The following is a 21,241-nucleotide window of genomic DNA, read 5'->3' as shown; positions in this document are numbered from 1 at the left end:
CTACAGGCAATTTTGAGTCACCATTTTACCTAATGTACACATCTTTGGACTATGGGAGAAAAGTAAAGTAACTGGAGGAAGCCCATGCATGCATGGGGAGGCAGCTAACAATTGCACCAACATGCTGCCTGAATAGTACCAATCAATCTAAAAATTAAATTTTAATATAACTTTGTACCTTATGTTTTTTTCATATTTATTTTCAATCCAGTCTTTGTAAAATATAGATTTTCTCTCACAAAAACAAACTTTGCTTAAAAGTTTTCTAAGTACAATCCAAATGTATTAAAAAGAAAATGAACACTGCAATAAAACTCAATTAGTCATAACAGAAAACAAGAAATGTATGACATTTGTGTGCTTTTACCTGTGCTAAGAAATTCTTTATAGCCTACAATGATAATAAAACAGTGACAACAGTGGTTGACAAATTTGTAATAACTCTAATTTCCCACATTTTATAAAAAAAATGGTAAACTACAAAATCTGTACTTAATGGGTGAATAGAAACATAAAAGGAAATGTAATGTGATTTTAAATTATGACATGACAAGGTTCCCGAATCTACAGTCTTTTAAGTAGATCGTGAAAGCCACCGTCAAGGTGCCATGTTAATAAAGTTTTTTCAAAACAGTGACGTCATTTATTCCGCGTTGGCCTGGACGTGGCAGCGAGGCGGAGCTGCACCCTCTCCGGTTTCTCTCATCTCTGTCCCTGCTCTGACTCCCTGCCTTGACCGTAGCTGCTACCAGAGTAACCGCATCATTTGCCTCCAGGTTTTTAATCCTACTGCCGCGGAATCGGCACATTATAACCAGAATGGGTTTGACGATCTCGTCGCTGTTCTCGAAATTCTTTGGGAAGAAGCAGATGCGTATCCTTATGGGTGAGTGCCGCGGCCAGGCTAACTAGCTCCTGGCTAACCGGCTGGACACCAGCGGGGACTAAACAACATTTATACCGTATTGGTTTTGTATATAGAAAGGCCCAATTTATCTTGGTTCCCGTCAAAAAGCTCGCGCTGGTTAAAGTAAACGGAAAATGTTAAAACAGAAATTGACATAGTTAATCGTCTCAGGCTAACCCTCAGAGCTAATGTGAACAAACTAACGTTAACGGAGCAGTTTAAAACGTTAAAACACTTTTTCTGTTAATATAATGTTAAGCTAACGTAGTTTTAATAGTAGTGGCGCTATTTACCACCAGTTTGTGATGTTTACTGTGAGTTTTGATTTGTTTCAGTGGGTTTGGACGCAGCTGGAAAAACAACGATCCTGTATAAACTGAAGCTCGGAGAGATTGTCACTACCATCCCTACTATAGGTAATCATTAATCCATAACCTGACTCCACCGTCCCAACTACTTGTAATTATCAGTCAATAATCAATGGGATGATTATATGACAAACAAATAGTTACGACTTTCCTAACAAGGATTGAGTATCTTACTTGGGGTATAGTGTGTAAACTACTGGGAAGTACTAGGAAGTACTCAGATACTCCAGTAAAAGTACTAACACTATGACGAGTAAAACGTTAAAATCTTTAAATGACAGAAAAACAACACAGTTGTTAAAAGTGAAAAACAGTGTCTGAGATAATTTCCTATGATGAGGAATTCTCTGTGTTTTATCACTGTGTTAAAGTACTGGTCTAGGTTCTAGGTCCTTAGGGTAAACCAGAACTGGGTCTGTGTAACACAGAACCAGAATATAACCTCTTGTTTGTGCTACAGGTTTTAATGTGGAGACGGTCGAGTACAAAAACATCTGTTTCACGGTTTGGGACGTCGGTGGTCAGGACAAGATTCGACCTCTGTGGAGACACTACTTCCAGAACACACAGGTACTCAACCAGAAGCAGAACTCACAAATTCTGAACCAGAGACTCTCCCCATACTCCATACATGACCATGACCTCTGACCTCACATTTGTTTTCTTGTTTGTTTAATATGTAGAATCGAACAGGTCCTCTGTTCCCCGATATTGGTCACATTAATGATGAGTAGTTGTGAGGACACACTCCTTTCAACAAAGCATGCGTTGAGCAAGTTCCAAATGTGTGCATAGGAGCGATCTGTTTAAAGAAGAAAATTTGGTTTTGTCAAAGTGGTGCATGCACAGCGTCACACAGTGAGCACTGATAATTATCAGCTGTTCTAACCCTAAACCTAACCATAACTGTAAAAACAAATGTTTACTTTTTCTTCTAAATATAAATGGAACTGCAGGAACAATAATTTACCAAGTTTCCATTATTACCTTCACATGTGACAGATCTTTATTTTGAGTGTTCTTATTTAGAATACATTTATCCACAGTAATACAAGTTTAAGAAGGGACATTTTTCTAGTTGGCCTGGTAAAGGGAGGTTCTAAATGCACACATTTTTGAGCACAAAGCTTTGTAAACGAATGGGTAACAAATGAGGACCCTGCTCTTAAGGATCTAGATTATGGGCTGTGGAAAACTAGAAGAAGCTGAGGACAGAAACTGATGGAGAAGTTTAATCTTCTAACTGCTGCTCAGTTTTGGTCACACACACAGCTCTGCATGTGTGTTTATGTAAGTGAACTGGACCTCTTATGACTGCTGCCTGAGGCTAGGTCCTCATTAAGAAACTTGAGAAATGGATTCAGGTTCTGATTCTACAGGAAAAACAACCAAACTTAACAAAGTTTAGAGTCAGTCACAGCTACTGCACAAATGGGGAGTAATAATAGAGAATGGTCTAAATATGCCAACACAATTTTTCTTATTGTAATGTGTAGCTGGAGAATTGTTCACAAGTACTGACATTGTTAAAACAATAATTCAGATGGTAAAAGTACATAAACTCAATATTCAAGTAGAAATGCAAGTCTCAAAACTTTGTTAAGTCATTCACAGCTCTGAGGTTTTAACTCAGTATGAAGTACTCACATGTGGACTCTGAGCCCCTGTACTGTGACCTCTGACCTCTGTGTATTTGCTTGCCAGGGTCTGATCTTTGTGGTCGACAGTAACGACAGAGAGCGAGTAGCAGAATCAGCCGAGGAGCTTTCCAAGATGGTGAAAAACACTACACTTTTATTTATTACATATTTATGCCAAAAAAAGTTTTTGTTGTTATTGTGGAGAATCATGTTCTGTTACTGACTGAGGGAATTGATGTTAAATTAGTTGCAAAAATTGCAGGATGCTAAGTTTAGTTTTTATTGTTTAACTTTTTATTTATACACTCCTTTACCATTTTAATTACTTCTGATGATGACAGGACATTTATACTAGTTGAGGGTGTATTATTGTGTTATGTTTAGTTCACGTACCCATTTACTGAGTGTGTTAACCTGCACTTGAGTAACCAGGGTATGTGGAGAAATCAGTTCTCTCGTTGAATTGGGTAATGTTTTTTACATGCACTTAAAAAAATTGGTTACTGATGCCTCGCCTGCAGATTTTAAACAGTATAGTGCCAGAAAATGCTGCTTTCTGTCTTCTTTGCATGTGTTCGTGTCGCAGCAAAGTGATAGCACAGAGAGCGTGAAAAGAAAGACACAGCTGATCCATTTACATTTAGCAGATGCTTTTATCCTAAGCAAATTACAAGTGAGGCAGAAAAGTGTTTACATTTGATGAGATGCAGGTGCAAGAAAGAGCAGATCCACAATGGGAACCGTCAGAATTTAAAAAAAAACTGGCATGGGAAAGTGGTCTCTTTTAGACTTTTACAAGCCACTTTGTGGTAGTTTAATTTTCACTTGGACCTTTGGCAGGCTTTGTTTTAAAAATACTGAAGCATCGCCCCATAATGCTCTCCTTTCATTTAGATTTTCACTCAGCTCCGCGTTCCTGTCTGCAGCCCTTTGTTAATCACATGCGCAGTTGGAGAAAGCCGATTAGAAACATGGTTAGGCATGTTCATGGCATAGCTTAATGTTCATTAAATATTATGTTAATGAAAAAATAATTTTGCTCTTTTTGCCATTTTAAAATAAGGGGATGCAAATTAGAACCCAACTTGTATACATGTAGAATTTGTTTACACGTCACTGAGTGAACCATTACATTTTCATTAAAATATTCAATTTAGTGGTTGTTGTTAGGTTTTAATGTTCACGTAGTGTTGTTAATGCTGACATCATCAGTCACGTGACTATTGATCTTTGGCATCTGTCACATGACTCTCTCTGCAGATCCAGGAGGATGAGCTGAAGGATGCTGTTCTTCTGGTGTTTGCTAACAAACAGGATCTGCCCAATGCAATGGGAGTCAGTGAACTCACCGACAAACTGGGACTGCACAGCCTGCGCAGCAGAACCGTAAGGATCAAAAATCATTAAAAATCAGTCATTACTCAGATCAATTATCAGTCAATACAAAGGTCAATTTTAAGTTGACACACAAATCAATGTGTGTAATAACTCAGATTAACAGGAAGTTTTGGCGCTAACATAATCCTCTTAAACTGCCCAACACCTTTCTACTTTTGAAATGTAGTCATGCTTTACTGCAGCGGACAGGGCGTCCTGTGATTTGACAGTTGGTCCACTGATTAATTCGGTCGTAGAACACGTGGTCTGACTATTTTTGTTGTCATTCACCAAGTTTTATCTGGAAAATAATATGTTTATAAAAAACAATCTTAATTGGACGTGTATTGTTTTAAGGCAGAGATAAGTTGTTAATTAAACATTAAACATGTCCAGGTGTGCTTTATAATTTTTTAAAAAAAGCACATTTTTGTTACCTGTTCTGGTTTTTATCCCCAGAAAGGTATTTATCGAAGCTTAAATCTGAACTCTGGCTTGATCAAACTTAACAAACAGGTGGAAACTTAAGCTTCTTTTGACATATGAACTCCAGACAATGTATAGAGAAATCACCCCAGGCAATACTAGGGGGCTCGCAGGATATAATTTGTATAATGTAGGGAATGTCTCACTCATACATTACATTCGCACATACACTGCCTCCAGATAAGGGATTCCGGTGCATGGGTGAAAGAGGCTTCAGAGTTTTCAGTTCCAGAAAAGCTGATCAGTTTAAGCTCGGCCAACTCAGTTTGTTCACTCATATGAGCAAGCTCAGCATGGTATTGATAAAGAGTTTCATCGGTGTAGCCCAGAAATAAAGTTTCAGCATGGCAATGTTGAATGTAGAACAGAAAGTTTCACTAGAAATTTGAATGTGTGAGGTGGTTGTGGAAGGAAAAAAAGCTATTATTACAGCTGTTAATAAAAACTTATTTTCAGCATATTAACATTGTAAAACAAATGTTCTGAGTTCCGCTTGCTTTTATGTTGCTATTGGTCTTTACAATCACATTAGTTATCTTAGTTTTATTGCAACTTGGAAGAAGGTTGGGTTCTGGTCCCCTTAGACCAGTGTGCCCATCATTAACATGGAGGTCATTCAGCACGTGCCGAATGACATAATTGTAAGGTATTGAGCATGAATTCAGTCTTAAGAACACCTCCATCATGTCATTTTACATACCATATGTTTAAATACAGCTGCAAGAAAAAGTAATGGCTCTGTTGTCAATGTTATGTTTTAACATAAATTGATCATAAAATGTGATCTGATCTTCACCAAAGCCACAAATATCAACAAAAATAATATTTCTAAGCTGGTAAAACACAAACAGTAATCGTCTTTCATGGATTTTTACTAAACACACCTTATAAACATACAAAATGAAGGTGGTAAACGTAATGGCAACATTAATAACTGGTTGAGCCACCTTTGCTTGCAGTAACTTCAAGCAAGCCACAATGCACAATATTCAGGAGGAATTTTAGACCATTCTTGTTTATAGAACTGCCTCAGCCTAGCCATATTCCTAGGATGTCTGGTTAAACGGTTCCTTTGAGATGATATTACAGGATTTCTATTGGACTGTGGCTAGGGCTCTTAACAAGCCACTCCAAAAGGTGGATTCTGTGTAGTAGTAGTAGTAGTAGATTTACTTTGATTTTTAGGGTCATTGTCCTGCCGCATCACCAGGCTTCTTTTTAAACTTCAACTTTCAGACAGCCACCCTGACATTAACCTAAAGAAAGCCTTGATAAACTTGAGTATGCGTTTTCCCCTTCACAGCTGATTGCAACTGGTCCAGGTCCAGAGGCAGCAAAGAAGCCCCAAATCATGAAGCTTCCTCCACCATACTTCAAGCTTCTCTTTTCAAAGCATTCGTAGTGTTTGTGTACTTTAAACAAAGGTAGAAGTGTTTTTAAGCTGTCCACAAGACATTTTTCCAGTGGTGTGTCATAGTGGAATTTAACAAACATCAAGATTACTGCAATGTTGTTTTTTGAGAGCAATTCCTTTATCCGTAGTATCCTGCTACGGATACCTTGTCTCTTTTATGAATAGTCAAGGTAGTTCTAAACATTCTCTTTTCATTTACACTGACACAAATTGATGTTCCGTGACATCCGAAGCGTAGTGTTGCTTTTACGTTTGTATGATTATTGCGTGTGTTCAATAAAGACATGAAAAAATGATCATGTTTGTGGGCAGTGATGGAGTGGTTAGCGCTGCCTCCTCACAGCTAGAAGGTTGCGGGTTCACAAGTCCAGGGTGTACACCTGACTGACCATCGCCTTTCTGTGTTCTCCCTTTGCTTGTGGGAACACTTCTGTTTCCAAAGGCAAGCGTCAAAGACATGCATGTTACACACAATTTTAGAGTCACCAATTAACCTGCGTGTCTGTGTCTCTCCGTGTGTGTTGGCCCTGGGATAGATATTCCAGGGTGTACACCTCCCCTCGCCCCATGACAACTTGGATAGGCTCCAGTCCCCATAGTGACCCTACACAGATTAAGTTGTTATAGATAATGGATGGAAGATCATGATTGTTTTCGTTTTACCAGCTTAGAAATATTGTTTGTTGATATTTGTGACTTTGGTGAAGATCACAAAATGTTTCATAACAAATTTATGCAGACTATCAGGAGCGGGTCTGTGTTTTGGTTTAGTCAGTAAAAAGAAGAAAACCATAGAAAATGGGGTGATGACAAAAAACACATTTATAAATGTTGTGCAATGCCACTGAATGTGGGTCTAAATAAATCTAAACTGATAAATCTATCTCCAGCAGCAGTCTGATGATCACCAAAAAAAAATAATACAAATTGATTTATCGATAGTCCTTAATTCGCTTGCAATAAAGTCTGATCCAGGATTAGAACCTCCAGCATGACCTTGGATTTAAGCCATGTAGGAAGAATATCCCCCGGGTGTATCTAATTATAGTTTTGTTTTCTTCCACAGTGGCATGTCCAGGCCACCTGTGCCACTCAGGGTACAGGCCTGTACGAGGGCCTAGACTGGCTGTCCAATGAGCTGTCGAAACGTTAGACCACCTGAGAGGTAACGGCAAGCAGCAGATGATGTCACTGACTGATGTCACCATGTAAAAACTGAGGAGGATGAGGATGAAGAACGGTGTTACACGGGACTGGTTTTGTTTTGTTGTTGTTGTTTTTTTGTTTTTTGTTTTTTTTTTTAAGTTATAAATGTGTCTGTAGGAGGAAGTGATGTCATGGACTCTGAGCTCATCTTGATTTCCCATCATCCTCTTCTTCTGTTCTTCCTGAAGGTGTTAAATCCGGTTTTCATTTTCATTTTAATCCGCATGTTTTAACTCTGAATCACATGACAGGAAGTGGATTAGGAGGGGCGGGGCTAATAGCAGGTGACAGTTATCTGTAGGAAGGGGGTGGGATTTAGGACAGGTGACAATTACCTGTGATGACTCATTCCAGAGCCTGAGGCCTCGTTATTTCCTTGTTAATGTGAAGAAGAAACTGAGATGATGATGCAATAAAAGGTTTTTCTGTTTGACGGATATTTGCTTTTTCGATTTATTCAAATAAATTTGATTAAATTCAATATTAATAATTTTTCATAATTTTTCTCCAGATTTTGGCTTTATGTGGTTTTTCAGATTTTGTCATCGATAGAATAGATAAAATACATTCATTGGCATTCACTGAGTCCAACTATACATTCACTGGATGTCCCACAATTTCCTACTTCTAAACTCAGACAAAACTGAAGTCATAGTATTTGGGCCTAAAAATCTCACACACTCTCTACTTTTAAATGTAGGCTTAAAACCTTCCCCTTTGATAAAGCTTATAGTTAGTTATAGTTGTGCTGCTATAGGCTTAGATTGCTGGGGGACCCAAACCGCCGGTGTACTGAGCTTCTTTCCTCCTCTTGGGCCTCTTTCCTCTCCGCCCACATTTGTCACTGTATGAAATTGACTTTGTGTCTTCTTTCTCTTGTAGTTGCCTTTCTCCTCCTATGTCTCCTTCTCTGTCTCCCTCTCTCTGTCCCTTTCTGCAGGTGTCCCCAGCTTTGGAGCTGTGTTTTTTCCAGTGTGCAGCTACTGGTCCTACCAACCTGCCTGATGTTTTGTTGTTGTTTTTGTTGCTATTTTCTTTTCTCTCTTCACTTTCCACTCACCCCAACCGGTCGAGGCAGATGGCCGTCCACCCTGAGCCTGGTTCTGCTGGAGGTTTCCTCCGTTAAAGGGAGTTTTTCCTCTCCACTGTTGCCTATGGCTTGCTCCAGGGGGAATTGTTGGGTTGTCTTTATACATCTTTACAATCTTGACTTTATTCTGTAAAGTGCCCTGAGATGACTTTGTTGTGAATTGGCGTCAATGCAGATGACCGCCTGGTTCTGCTGGGGGTTTTTTTTCTATTAAAAGGAAAATTACCTCCCCACTGTTACCTAGGGCTTGCTTAAGGGGGCAATTGTTGGCTTCTCTCTATACATCTTTATAGTCTTGACTTTATTCTGTAAAGTGCCTTGAGATGACTTTGTTGTGAATTGGCGCTATATAAATAAAGTTGATTTCAATTGAATTCAGGAGCTCTGCCATGAATCCTACTTTTAGAAGGTTATAATTTCTCCTTTTTTGTTATTATTGAGGTCATAAGGGGGGCAAAATATTAGAAACACCTCCTAATTTACTGGCCTGCATTATGACCGCACCACCCACTGTGACCTCAATAATAAAAATAGTAGAATTATCCAAAGGTTTAATCCTCTTTAAGAAGCTGCTTCTGTGAGTAGCAAAACGTTCTTCTAACCAAAGTAGTCCAGTTGACATTAATAAACCTTCGGTTAACCAAACCTGAATGATTGAGAATCTTTGCTAACATACTGTATTGTTGCATAGTAGAATTATCATCTTCCTGACAATTTCAACCTAAAACCTGAGAAATTATAACCTTGCAAAAGTGAATTTCGTTGTAGAGTTAGATTGCATTGTACAGGTGTACTTAAACCGACACATTCACTGATTTTGAACTTGCTTCTTTTAGCTCTAGTTTGGGTAGTAGGTGTATATAAATATTATTAAACTTCTCATTAATATTGACCTATATCAAATTATCTCTACTTTTAGCAGGAAAATGTCTGCAGATGACATCACTTGGAGGAACCTTCAGATTATGTCATCTTGTTGCTCATACTATGGCGTTTGTAATCATGGTCAACCTGCTTTTCCAGAGCTCCCCCAGATGTTATCTGAGCTCCTTATGATGAAAAAGTCCTCTGGGTGATGTCATCTATAGGAGTTTTTTAGCTAGAAGCAGACATTTTCATACAGGAAAGTCAGTGGTAGGTTTAAAATATACATTTATGAAAATACATTTTCATGAATATACATTTAAACCCTAAACTACAGTCAAAGAGAGCAAGTGGAAAATTTGTGAAGTCACCTTTTAATGAAGTAAATGGCTACTCATATAGCACTTTTATTTGAAGTGCTTTACAATGATGCTTCTCATTCACCCATTCACACACACACTGATGGCAGAAGCTGCCCTGCAAGGATCTCACCTATCCTACCGCAAGCAACTTGGGGTTCAGTTTCTGACCCTGTGGTCCATGGACGAAAGCCTTACTAACTAAGCTACAGTGGCCCAAGGTGAGAAGTGACCCGTGAATGTATATTGATCTAGAAACATCAGTTCTTTAAGCAAGTTTGGAGATGCACCTTACTAGTTTGTCATTCATACATTTTATGTTATACTCAATTAAAGATTGCATTAAATTAGATGGGTCTAAGTTAAGGCTAAATTATTTGAGTCAAAATACATTTTCTTCCCTTAGGAAAGGTTGGGCTCTCTGTGTGATTTGTGAATTTAGTTTTTACTTCAGGAAATTCTGTTAAATTATTCAAATATGACTAAAGAACAAATGTAACTACACATGAAAGTTGACCAAATGTCAAAATTGAGAAAAAGCAGATTTAAAAAGACAGAAATTAGTTTGAATCTTTTATTCAATCACACAAACATTAAACACGCAATAACAAAAAAACTCAATAAAACAAACACAGTATCCAGGGAATTTCATCCTCCTCCTCGTCTTGAGGCCATCACACATTGATCGGTTCATGTTGGTTGTTTTGACGTTTCACCACAAACACTTTCTGACCAGAAACTGTGACTGTGTAAACAAAGTCCTCCAAAATCACTGAGAACAGAAACATGCAAAGGTAAGTCCAGGTGAGAGCTTAGCTGAGCATTTCCTATTCACTTGTATGCTATGTTACCTGACATGCGTTTGAAGCAGGGATCTGCTGATCCAGGTAGCCTGAAGCGACACGCAGTTCGAACCATCTGCATCATTACACCTGCTGTATGTTCATCATTCTCCAGCTCACCTGCAGACTGCACAGGTGCAGAAGTGAAAGGTCATGTCTGACTGGACTGAAACGGTGCTTCCTATTACCTTAAATTGTTTCCTCTGTTCTCACCCTAAAGTTTTATTCTCATGTCTTAGTCCCTCCAACAAAGGATGCAATTTGCAAAACAATTTCTGGGTTGGCAGAGGGGCCAAGAAATACGGTAGTACCCAAAGTGATACCACCAACAAATATACCATTAAATAACACTTAGTTCACACAAATATCCATTATCTTGGGTATATGTATTTTGTGGAGTGTGGGTGGGGTGTATTCCTTCAGTTTATTCTATTAATTAAACGTTATTTATACAAACGAGTGTGTTATTAAGAGATATATGTGGGAATACATTCACGAACAGGATCTTTTAATTAATTTAATGTCTTTTTCTAGGCTATGTGCAAAATTACAAGTAGCAACACAAGTTAAACGGATATTTGAATGAGTTTTGGTTCTGCGTGTCTATTATCGTCAACGATTAAAATAACCCCACACCAAACTACGTTTTAAAATAAAAAAACAAAAACGCCGCATTTTAATCAAATATACCATTATAATTGAAATATGAATAATCCAGCAACAAATAAACCAGAAGCTCCTGTTAATTTCTAAAATATCTTCTCTGCTTTTCCGTTGAGTTAAGATGGGGATCAACATTACATTGAAATGTAAAGTCTGGGATTTCTGTTTAAAGATAAAGGAGACACTCACGGCCAGAACTCCGTCCTCGCTGATGACCAGGTACCCAAGCTGATCCGGGATCCGCTCTAGACCAGCAGTGATAGCCGCAGTAGCCTGAAAACCACAAGGTTGGAGAAGGTAAAAGCTCAACAGCTAACAAGAGCTAACTGTAAAGTCAAAATCTAACATGTAACCGGTATAAATAGATTCATTGTGAGAGAAAAACAACAACTTTAGAAAAAAAAGACAACAATCAAAAACTATAAATGTTTAACTCACCATGTTCTTCTGTTTTTACAAATTGTTGCTGCTCTGCTGTATTTCCTGTTTTCTTGTGATTTTTCACGTGACAGTTGAGGCCTTCAAGTGCTGTCGGAATTAATGTATATTACTTGTTTATTGGATACTTTTTTGACGAGGTGTTTAGGCTTTTGTATTTAAACATTCATTTCATTTCTTTGCTTATTTATGTTTTCTTTTACTTTGCTGTTTTGTTTCACATATTGTCAAAATATAAAAACCTATTGTCGAAATATAAATGTATACTGAATGTATATTTTATGTTGGTATAAAAACGATTTTGCATAAGTATTACTAACACAACTAGTAATGAATATATAAAAAAGACACTTAAATACTAAGGGGAAAATATTTGTATAATCAAACTACATTTAAACGTTTGAGTTGGAAATTCACAGTGAGCACCCTAAATGCATCACGATGCTGTGCTGTAGTTAAGTTATTGAATTATGAAGATGATTATGTATCAGGGCCAAAATGCACAAACAGTGAACTTTAAATGACTGGAACAAACTCTTGTGGACTGATGAGTAGTCAATGTTTGAGGTGTTTGGATCCAAGCGAAGAACATGTGTCAGAAGCGGAGCTCATGAAAAAATTATAGATGCCTGCCTAACACCATCAGTGAAGCATGGAGGTGGAAACCCAAAGTTTAAAATGCAAAGGGTTTTGTGACCATTATTCTGTGCTCGAATATGCTTTAAATTAATCATCTTTGTTTTATTTTGACTCTGTGATCAATTTCCAAACATTTAATGGAAAACACCATCAACAGATAAAAGTGCGTGTGTCCCAAACTCTGTTCAATCACAATGTGTTCATATTCGATTTAGCAGTTACTCCCCCCGAGCAGCAGAGCGCGCGCTGACAGCTCTCTGCCGGAAGTGGCGGTCAGCTGACTCATGTGACCTGTCGTTCAGAAGCTAAAATTTTATCTCCGTTTCTCCGTTAATCGTTAGATTTTCAGCGACAGATTTTTGCCTCCGTCATGGCCGGCCGCGGTAAGCTGATCGCTGTTATTGGGGATGAGGACACGTGCACCGGCTTCCTGCTCGGCGGAATTGGGGAACTGAACAAGAACCGAAAACCGAATTTCTTGGTGGTGGAGAAGGACACAAGCATAGCGGAGATCGAGGAAACCTTTAAGTAAGATCAGCGATGCTCTCCGACGTCTTCAAGTAAAAAGACCAGGCTTTGTTCTGAAATCAGGCCTTTTTCTGTTTTAGTTAACAATTTCTTTACTGATAAATTTACTGATTCTTCGTTGGCTGAAAAAAAATTTTTAACCACCGAGATTTCTGCTCTAAATATAATGAACCATAAAGTAGATTACTTAGCAAATAATCCCAGTACGCTTTTACTTTTATAGCTTTAATAACAATGTTGAATTCATAATAACTTGAATCGAGTTTGGTCTGTAGTTTTAGAGGTCAGTAAACCCACATTTAGCTTCTCTGAACTGTAAATAAATGTGTTTATCCTGGAACTCTCACACCAGACTCCATTCAAAACACAGGTAGTTGGGAGTTTAGTTACCAGTTGTTGTTTTTTTTTTGTTTTTTTTTTTTACGCCGGATGCCCTTCCTGACGCAACCCTCCCCAACCGGGCTTGGACTTGCACTGCACAGCTGGGGATGGTAATGGGCTGTTAGGGGTTCAGTGTCTTGAGTTACCGATCGGCTATAAATATTTATAATTATCAGGAACATCTTGAAATTATTTAAATTAAATTTAATGAAACACATTTTCAGATTTTCTGAAAGTCGAACTATTTTGACTTTTTAGACTTCGTTATATGAAGGAGATATCTTCAACTATAAAGTAGTTATTTGTGATAACTATTAAATTCAAAACTTTTTACGCTAAACCCTACAGGAAATTCAAAGACGTGAATTAAGAAACTCGAGATAAAAAGCCAAATATTTTATATAAAATTCACTGAAAACGTTGTAGAATTATGTTTAGATTAATAAATTGATAATAACGTGTAGTGTCATCAATCTTTCTTTCTGTGCAGGAGCTTTTTGACACGAAACGACATCGGCATCATCCTCATCAATCAGTTCATCGCAGAGATGATCCGTCACGCCATCGACGCCCACCTCCAGTCGATCCCAGCCGTGCTCGAGATCCCGTCCAAAGAGCATCCATACGACGCGTCCAAGGACTCGATCCTGCGCCGTGCCAAGGGCATGTTTTCCGCCGAAGACTTCCGATAAACAACCCTCCCCCCCAATAAAACCCTGACAGGCTGTTTGTTGACTGTGTCCTTGATGTTGTTCTGTACAGTGATAAATTATCTGTGTGAGTGAGTTGGTTCCGGTTTCTGTAAAAACACGAAGTTTCCAGGGAACTGAACATGTTTCAGTTTTCATGTGACTGAGGATAAATTTAAAGTTTCCTGTTTGTGTTTGTTCAGATGTTTAACTTATAAATAAATGGCATTATGAGATGTGAACATCTTAATTATTTATTTTATATTTAAATTCCCAAACTTTGCTTCAAACATTCTGCGTAGATAAGACAATATGATTTTGAATAGGAATATAATAATTTCTCTCTACTTTACTATAAAGTTTCTGAACAGTTTTTCAGTTATTTCACTAAATGACACACATGTAAATACTTTCTACAGTTAATTACTCAGGATTTGGTTGAGACTAAGATTCTAAGGTATAAAAGACAGAATTTTATTTTAATACTTTATTCCTGTATTGTTACATCTGCACACATTTATACTACACATTTATACTATTCTATATATACTATTCTACTATACAAAGGTGCTTTGCTGTGATCAGGCTGTTTGCTTCAACTTCAATGGACTCCACCCGATTGGACAGGCATTAGAAAGGCACCCACCTGTGTATTTGCGGTCTCACAGTTAGCACTGTGCACCAGGACAAAAACCAAGTCCATCAACTCCTATAAAGCTGTCACTGTTCTCAGGACTCATCTGGTGTTCTGTTTTTCCTGGACTGTGGTTGTAAGTGATGAAAGTGAGAGCAGGTGATAACATCCTAGAGTAAATATTGAACTGACCCTGAGAATCCTCATCAGTCAGCTGCAGAACAAACTGACCTTCAGCTGGGCTCAGTATAAAACTAGCTGTAGTTGAATCATAGATGTGTTTCTGTCTCTGCAACAATGAAGCTCATTGCCCTGATGATGATGATGGTGATGGTTTCTGCTGCTCCTTCTCATCCTACAGATGTCCTTTCCAGGTGAGACCAGTCCTTATATCAGATGCTGAATCAGTGACTTAAATTTGATCATGATGATTGTTCTCTGTCTGTAGCCATGGAGACCAGGTGACTCTCGTGCTGAATGAGGAGGAAAACTCAACCAGGTGAGTCTGAAGGAAACATTTTAATCTATAGTTTCTTTTATAAGGAATCATATTTAATAATTATTATTGAAATGTCCTAATTTTATTTAGTGTACATATCTTGTGTATGAGCCAACCAGGGTTTACTATGTTTTGGTTATGTTGTGTATTGTAGGGTTAATTAGATTAGGGAGTATATGTATAGGTGTACTGAAGATGTCATTAATGACATCATATGGCTTTGATTCTTGCCTTTATAGTTTGCTTTTGTAGTTTACCTTTTTAGTAAGAGACAGTAATTGGAGCAAAGGAACTGACTACAAGGTAGTGGGGACCACAACAAAGTTCAGGGTGTAGGCTGTTCTGTAGTATAGATATAAGAAATGGGTTCTGTAAATTTAGCTAACTTTGAGAAACTTGTTTGATGGAATTGCTTTGTAAACGTGTTTGTAAAATTACTGTTTGTAAACTTGTATAGTAGTATTAGTCTGTTATCGGCTAAATTGAGAAACAAATACAATAAATGTTCAATGATCGTCATACAACGATCTCTGGAGTGAAGTAATTGTTGGAACATCAGATTGCTTTTAAGATCGCCTCTACATCTTGTATGTTTAATTGTACAGTTGTTCTACTGTGTGCTTCGAATTCTCTAAAATACAATTATTACAGTGATGACAAAAAAGTCCTTAACACATTATTAAAGATCTATAAATAGAATCTGAGCATTTAAGTAATTATGATATATTTAACTCAGTACTTGTGTGTTTTGATTATCAGACACAGAAAAATTGACAATAAACAGAACTATTTAAACATTTTGACATAATCATGACAATACTGACCTTCATTATAAAAAGCAATGATTTTGCCAAGCATTGCTACAGCTTTAAAAAGGAATATGTGACATTTAAATACTTGTTTGATTTTATTTTTCCCAGGAAGGACACAATTAACATCACCATTTCTGATTTTCCCAAGTGAGTAAATGTTTAGAATTGTTTAAATGTGTGTGAAGATATATACCTGTACTGTTAACAGGTATATTAAGATCTTTAATTTATGGAAATAATTCTATCTTCAGATAAAATGTTTATTGGGTTATAGTTGGATGATTAGCCCTTTTTAAAAGACTGAAACTCTAACAGCCAATTGCACTAACCAGCTAATTCTCATTAATACAGGTAAGAGAGCTAACTAGTATCCAATTTTTCTAACTTAATAAGCAACACTTAAAAAACATATATACTATATAAATGAATTTTAGAATTTCTTTGGCTCATTTCCCTGCTTCATTCATCACGGCATCACCAGGTAAAGAAAGTAACCACTATACTGTCTCTTTTGTAAACAGTTGTCTCATCTCCATCTTTAGAATAAGTGTCTTCCAACGTTGCTTTCTACCTACCTGTGGGACGGTGAACATCGGCTCTGCTCTGCAGGTTGGGGATGAGAAAGCTGGCAGTGCCACCAACGACCCATATGGCAACGGGAAGAAATGACGAAATCTTACATCATCTCCATCATTGTCACATGGCAGCAGAATCAAGGTTGTTTTCTCTGCAGCTTATATAGTCTTATCTTCTAATTTCTACATAAACCGGAGACACAACTGAGGTGAAAACATGCTCCACAGTTTTCAACAGCAAAAACAAAGTTTAGTCAGACAATCTGAAGAAAATATTTTACAGCAGAAAGATTAAACAGAGCAACTGCTGCTAAATTAATCTACATGCAACTTTCAATTATCAGAATTAAACACAAATAGCTGTAGTAGAAAATGTTTGCTTCTTTAATAAGACCCTGATGCTTTAAAAGGTTTGCATAATTAATATTTCAGGCCCTAATTATATTGTGAACTATCCAATCAGAGCTCGATAACTGGTCCGCAAATGCCAGGTGAAAGCTGAGAAAACTGGAAACACAGTTTATCATTACTAAAGGCTACATTTATATATTCATATTGATCTGTGGTTTAGATAAGTGAACCTTTAACAGCAATTAACCATTAAAAATATGGCCATCCACCCATTATCTTAACCACAGGCTATCCCAGCTGTCACTGGGCAGATTGGTCCAGTCTGTCTCAGGGCCTATACAGAGAGACATACACAGACAATTTAGAGTCACCAAATAACCTAACATGCATGTCTTTGGCCTATGGGAGAAAACCATAGTACCCAGAGGAAACCCTCACAAGAAGAAGTAGAACATGTAACCTACCAGGGATTCAAACTGGAGACCTTCTGGCTGTGAGGAGTCAGTACTAACCAATGCACCACTGTGCTGCCTTCGATTTATTTCATATTGTTTGCTGTAAAATCTTTTAATTTATGATTTTTGGTTTGACAAGTTGCGAGCCTCTGTGACTGCTTGGTTGTCAGTTAAATGGATCCGAGGAGCCATTTCCATTTTTTTGTTAAATATACACTCCCTCAAATATACGCCACTTTATTAGTATAATAATATAATGTATAATATAGTGCAACCCAACACAGCACCTCGGCCATTCAACTTTTACAATATTACAGTTTCTCAGTTTTTAGGTTAAAAATTGTCAGAAAGGTGATAATTCTACTCTTTATTTATTATTGAGGTCACACCTCACACCATGACCTGGGTAGTGGAGTTGTACTGGAGAGTATTATATTAAGAGATGGTTCAAATGTTTTGGCCACCATATATAAAATGAATAAGGGGGCCAAAATATTAGAACTACCTCTTCCACAGGTTTGCTCTGTCTGAGCTGCAAAATAGTCAAAGGTCAAACTGAGAAAATAAGTTGGAAATAAAATATTTAGTAGTTTTATCTTTCTGCATGAAAATCATCCAAAGCTCCACAAAGACAACTTCTGGGTGTTTCTGAAAAATTAACCTGTCTAACATGATTAAAGACCAACTGTTCTCATGTGACGATGGGCCACATGATCCAGTTAAATACAGACAAGAACTGATCAAACACATGAGCAGAGTTTCCATAATCCTGGTCCTTACCCCTCCTTGGCACTCCCAGCACAGCATCAGACAGTTCTGCGTAAAATGTGGCCGCCTCTGATTACAAACTGTTGGTGGCAATAACCTGATGTTTACTTTAAGCTGCTACTGTTCCTTCATTGTTACATTGTTAATACAGATAAAGAAAATTCTCCACAAAACAGATTGTCATCTGTACCGCTCGATAGCAAAATAAAGGAACAAAGGAAAAGAAGGATCTAAAGAAGAATCCACACAAAACTTGGATGAAAACAAATCAAATGTAAAAGATACATTTAACAATGAACTTAGGTGGTATTATGAAAACAATAACTGTCATGTTAATGAAAAAAAAGGATAAAAGACAAAATTGTTTTTATTGGATGTTTTACAATTAATTCATCCATCCAATATTGTAGCTGCTCATCCCAGTCAGGGTTGAGGGGGGGCTGGAGCCTATCCAGCTGTCATTGAGGGAGAGGCAGGGTCCACCCTGGACAGGTCTCACTGGACTGTGGGAGGCAAGCGGAGGAAACCCACACAAGCACAGGCAGAACATGCAAACTCCACACAGAAAGGCTGCAATAGGTCGGGGATTTGAACTGGGGCCTTTTGGCTCTGAGGCAGCAGTGCTAACACCTCCATGCTACCCAAAATATATTCCATTAAATCTTATTTTGTGCAATGCTGTGTATTTCTTCCTCTGGCAATTTTACAGCTGAAGGTCAAATTTTAAATGTTTCATGATATTTATATGACCCTCTGCATGTTGTGGCTGAGAGGAGAATAATGTCCAAACTCCTCTCCCGTAAAATCCCTCCCACCCACTCCACTGTGTGCTGGCTGCACAGACAAGCACTTTCAGACAGAGACTGATCACAGTCAAGTGATCTACAGAACAACACAAGAGCCATTAAAGTGTTCAACTTAATAGTCAAAATGGACAAATAGGATTGTTTTTATTTCTTTTACATTTAATCCTCTAGCTGTTTTTTTTTTTTTTCTTAGTGATTGATCAGTATTTTGTTCATGTATTTGTACTTTGTCTTTGGTGGAGGTCTTTTCCTTTCCTTGCTACTTTTCACATAGAAATCAGCTGTAACAAGCCAACACAATTTCCCAATTGGATCAATAAAGTTTAAATCTTGGAATTTGAATCCTAAATATTTACCATTACACATTAAATGTTATGATGATTATTTAAAATAGTATGAAGACTTCAGACAAAACCATTTCATGTTCTTTATATGTTGATAATTTACTCTGAAGTTTCAAATGTGAAGAATAGAAATTAAAACTCGTTCATTTATTGATAATATTTAGACTTTACTTTCCGAGGACGTGGCAGGACGCTGCTGCGAATTTTCTCACCGCTAATTCCCGCCCCACCGAAGTCATTGGTCTCCCTATGGCAAAAAACCAATTACATGCAAGTCCGACGACCAAACAAAATGGCGTAACTAACCGTGGCTTAAATAGACCAATGAGATTTAGAGGAGCGTTGCAGGAAGCAGTGGATTGGCTGAGAGGCGGAAACTGTTGTTCTGGACGGTAGAAAGCGAGAGTGATGGTCTGAGGAGAAAAACAAGAGAAGAAGAGATAAAGAAAAGAGGAGAAGAGAAAGACCGACAGGTAATGTGAGAACCTGACAGGTGACCAACTCACGCAATTTCTTTTTCTGCTGATGAGCAATTTTAACCTAAATAGCCAGAACGAGTTGTCTGTCCCTAGTTTAACTGGTGTAGTTCATCTGGTTAACTGTAGGGAGACGCAGTCACGTCACAGTTTTTTTAAACTCGTTATATGAACAGTATTTTAGAGGAAAGAAAGAGGAAATCAAATCAAATCATTTGGTTGAAACTGGAAAAAACTATATGAAATCAGTTTATTTAAACAGGAGAAACTTTGATTTTATTTGTGTTGATAATGTTTGTTAGATTATTTATGTGATATTTGACCCGAGTATAGATAAGATTTTTTTTATGCAGCATTTTAAAAAGTTTTTACAGGAACAAATTTCTCAGAGTTTAATGTGACCTATGCTAATGAGGTGTGAATTATTCACAGAATTATCAATGAAGTTTTCAAAATTTACAAACAGAACAACAGGATTACTAACACAACAGGCTTGTGTTAAAAGCAGTGGAGAAGTCAAAGAACATAATCCTTAGAGATCTCCCAGCTTTGTCCAGGTGGGTGGAGATGCAGTGTAGCAAGTGGATTAGGGCATCCTCCACCCCCAGTTGAGTCTAACTGGAGGGGGTCCAGAGATGGTTCCACCTGAGGCCGGAAGAAGTCCAGCACCAGTTTCTCCAAGGGAGGTTAGAGCCACAGGTCTGTTGTCGCTGGGGATACTGGGGCGGGCCACTTTCTGTACCCCCAGTGCTCTTCATGGCACTCCAAACTGCTCTGGTGTCCTTCTGTTGGAGCCTCTCTTCAAGCATCCTCTGTAAGCCTCCTTCCCCTCTTTAATCTTTACCGACAGCCATCTCTGGAGCTCCCTCACTGCTTCCCTGTCACCTGACCTGAACACTGCCTTCTTTTCATTTAGGATTATTTTAATGTTTTTGGTGACCCATGGCTTGTTGTTTGGGAAGCAGCAGACAGTCAGACAGGGGCAAAAGAGCTGTAGTCCTCTTAAACATTTGAATACATCAGGTCCAGTGTCTTCTCACCCTGGTGTCACAATACGGTGTGAAGGTTGGGGCGGTCTTGGAGAGGGCTGCATGATTGAAGTACCGGAGATCATAAAGGGGCGTCAGGATGTCAGGTCTGATGTCATGCTGTGCCCGAGTTTATAATGATACGTGTGCCCTCTGCAGAGGTGGAGGGAGGAATATAAATGATTTTGTTACAATGAAATTTGTAACAAGATCTGATTGCACTGTTCTGTGGGGGCCTCTGATGGAAGTAAAGCATTGCAGGCCATTGATCAAGCTCGAGATAGTCATAGTTTCTATGACTTGAGTGTGAACCACTCTGGAGCTCAGATGTGTAAATATCATGGCCCAATGCTTACACTCTGTATGTTCTGATCTGGTTCTGCTAGTGACATCTTTTGTTCTTCTTTTATTCCACACCGATGAATCAAACTAGCTAAAACTCTCTTACTTCCAATTATCCACAGTCCAGTTGACCTAATAGACCCCTAAGTAAAGTGATAGCCGGGGTGGGCAACTTGATCATGATAATGCTTTACCTGTAGAGTTGCAAAATTATGTTTCATATGGATGATCAATTTACTATTTATTAATCCATTAGCTAG

The 21,241-nt window shown here is 38.1% G+C and overlaps 4 protein-coding genes across 5 annotated transcripts; 3 read left to right on the top strand and 1 right to left on the bottom strand.

The window, feature by feature from the left end:
• Positions 1-645: 645 nt before the first annotated feature.
• Positions 646-8,862, top strand: LOC137106986 (ADP-ribosylation factor 4). Its single transcript, XM_067491084.1, has 6 exons — positions 646-886; positions 1,243-1,323; positions 1,736-1,845; positions 2,980-3,051; positions 4,176-4,301; positions 7,259-8,862. The coding sequence occupies exons 1-6, from the start codon at positions 820-822 to the stop codon at positions 7,343-7,345; spliced, it is 543 nt and encodes a 180-aa protein (XP_067347185.1). The 5' UTR covers positions 646-819; the 3' UTR covers positions 7,346-8,862.
• Positions 8,863-10,271: 1,409 nt separating this feature from the next.
• Positions 10,272-11,810, bottom strand: lamtor4 (late endosomal/lysosomal adaptor, MAPK and MTOR activator 4). The gene is made up of 4 exons (XM_067491088.1): positions 11,655-11,810; positions 11,406-11,489; positions 10,563-10,680; positions 10,272-10,483 (listed from the first exon to the last, which is right to left on the bottom strand). The coding sequence occupies exons 1-4, from the start codon at positions 11,655-11,657 to the stop codon at positions 10,386-10,388; spliced, it is 303 nt and encodes a 100-aa protein (XP_067347189.1). The 5' UTR covers positions 11,658-11,810; the 3' UTR covers positions 10,272-10,385.
• A 745-nt stretch (positions 11,811-12,555) lies between these two features.
• On the top strand, positions 12,556-14,133 carry atp6v1f (ATPase H+ transporting V1 subunit F). The gene is made up of 2 exons (XM_067491085.1): positions 12,556-12,821; positions 13,693-14,133. The coding sequence occupies exons 1-2, from the start codon at positions 12,664-12,666 to the stop codon at positions 13,892-13,894; spliced, it is 360 nt and encodes a 119-aa protein (XP_067347186.1). The 5' UTR covers positions 12,556-12,663; the 3' UTR covers positions 13,895-14,133.
• A 606-nt stretch (positions 14,134-14,739) lies between these two features.
• Positions 14,740-19,127, top strand: zgc:193726 (uncharacterized protein LOC561161 homolog). 2 transcript variants are annotated; one of them, XM_067491086.1, is made up of 4 exons: positions 14,740-14,899; positions 14,974-15,024; positions 15,945-15,983; positions 16,358-19,127. In XM_067491086.1, the coding sequence occupies exons 1-4, from the start codon at positions 14,823-14,825 to the stop codon at positions 16,503-16,505; spliced, it is 315 nt and encodes a 104-aa protein (XP_067347187.1). In that variant the 5' UTR covers positions 14,740-14,822; the 3' UTR covers positions 16,506-19,127. The 2 variants fall into 2 exon arrangements, with proteins under 2 accessions (XP_067347187.1, XP_067347188.1); XM_067491087.1 differs by having other exon boundaries at positions 14,742-14,899; positions 16,379-19,127.
• The last annotated feature ends 2,114 nt before the right edge of the window (positions 19,128-21,241 follow it).

This window comes from Channa argus, chromosome 21 (genome assembly GCF_033026475.1).
Source record: "Channa argus isolate prfri chromosome 21, Channa argus male v1.0, whole genome shotgun sequence".
Lineage (NCBI taxonomy): Eukaryota > Metazoa > Chordata > Actinopteri > Anabantiformes > Channidae > Channa > Channa argus.
The sequence above is the reverse complement of the archived record's forward strand: the minus strand, read 5'-3'. Positions and strand labels throughout refer to the sequence as shown.

Bases quoted from the DNA above. Each gene is read 5' to 3' on its own strand.
- LOC137106986 (XM_067491084.1), top strand. From the start codon at position 820: ATGGGTTTGACGATCTCGTCGCTGTTCTCGAAATTCTTTGGGAAGAAG. The intron at 1,324-1,735 runs GTAATCATTAAT...TTTGTGCTACAG, and splicing joins CACTACCATCCCTACTATAG to GTTTTAATGTGGAGACGGTC. The intron at 1,846-2,979 runs GTACTCAACCAG...TTTGCTTGCCAG, and splicing joins ACTACTTCCAGAACACACAG to GGTCTGATCTTTGTGGTCGA.
- lamtor4 (XM_067491088.1), bottom strand. The intron at 10,681-11,405 runs GTGAGTGTCTCC...GCACCTGTGCAG, and splicing joins GCGAGGACGGAGTTCTGGCC to TCTGCAGGTGAGCTGGAGAA. The intron at 10,484-10,562 runs GTAACATAGCAT...TTCTGTTCTCAG, and splicing joins CTGCTTCAAACGCATGTCAG to TGATTTTGGAGGACTTTGTT.
- atp6v1f (XM_067491085.1), top strand. From the start codon at position 12,664: ATGGCCGGCCGCGGTAAGCTGATCGCTGTTATTGGGGATGAGGACACG. The intron at 12,822-13,692 runs GTAAGATCAGCG...CTTTCTGTGCAG, and splicing joins GAGATCGAGGAAACCTTTAA to GAGCTTTTTGACACGAAACG.
- zgc:193726 (XM_067491086.1), top strand. From the start codon at position 14,823: ATGAAGCTCATTGCCCTGATGATGATGATGGTGATGGTTTCTGCTGCT. The intron at 14,900-14,973 runs GTGAGACCAGTC...CTCTGTCTGTAG, and splicing joins CCTACAGATGTCCTTTCCAG to CCATGGAGACCAGGTGACTC. The intron at 15,984-16,357 runs GTGAGTAAATGT...TTTTGTAAACAG, and splicing joins ACCATTTCTGATTTTCCCAA to TTGTCTCATCTCCATCTTTA.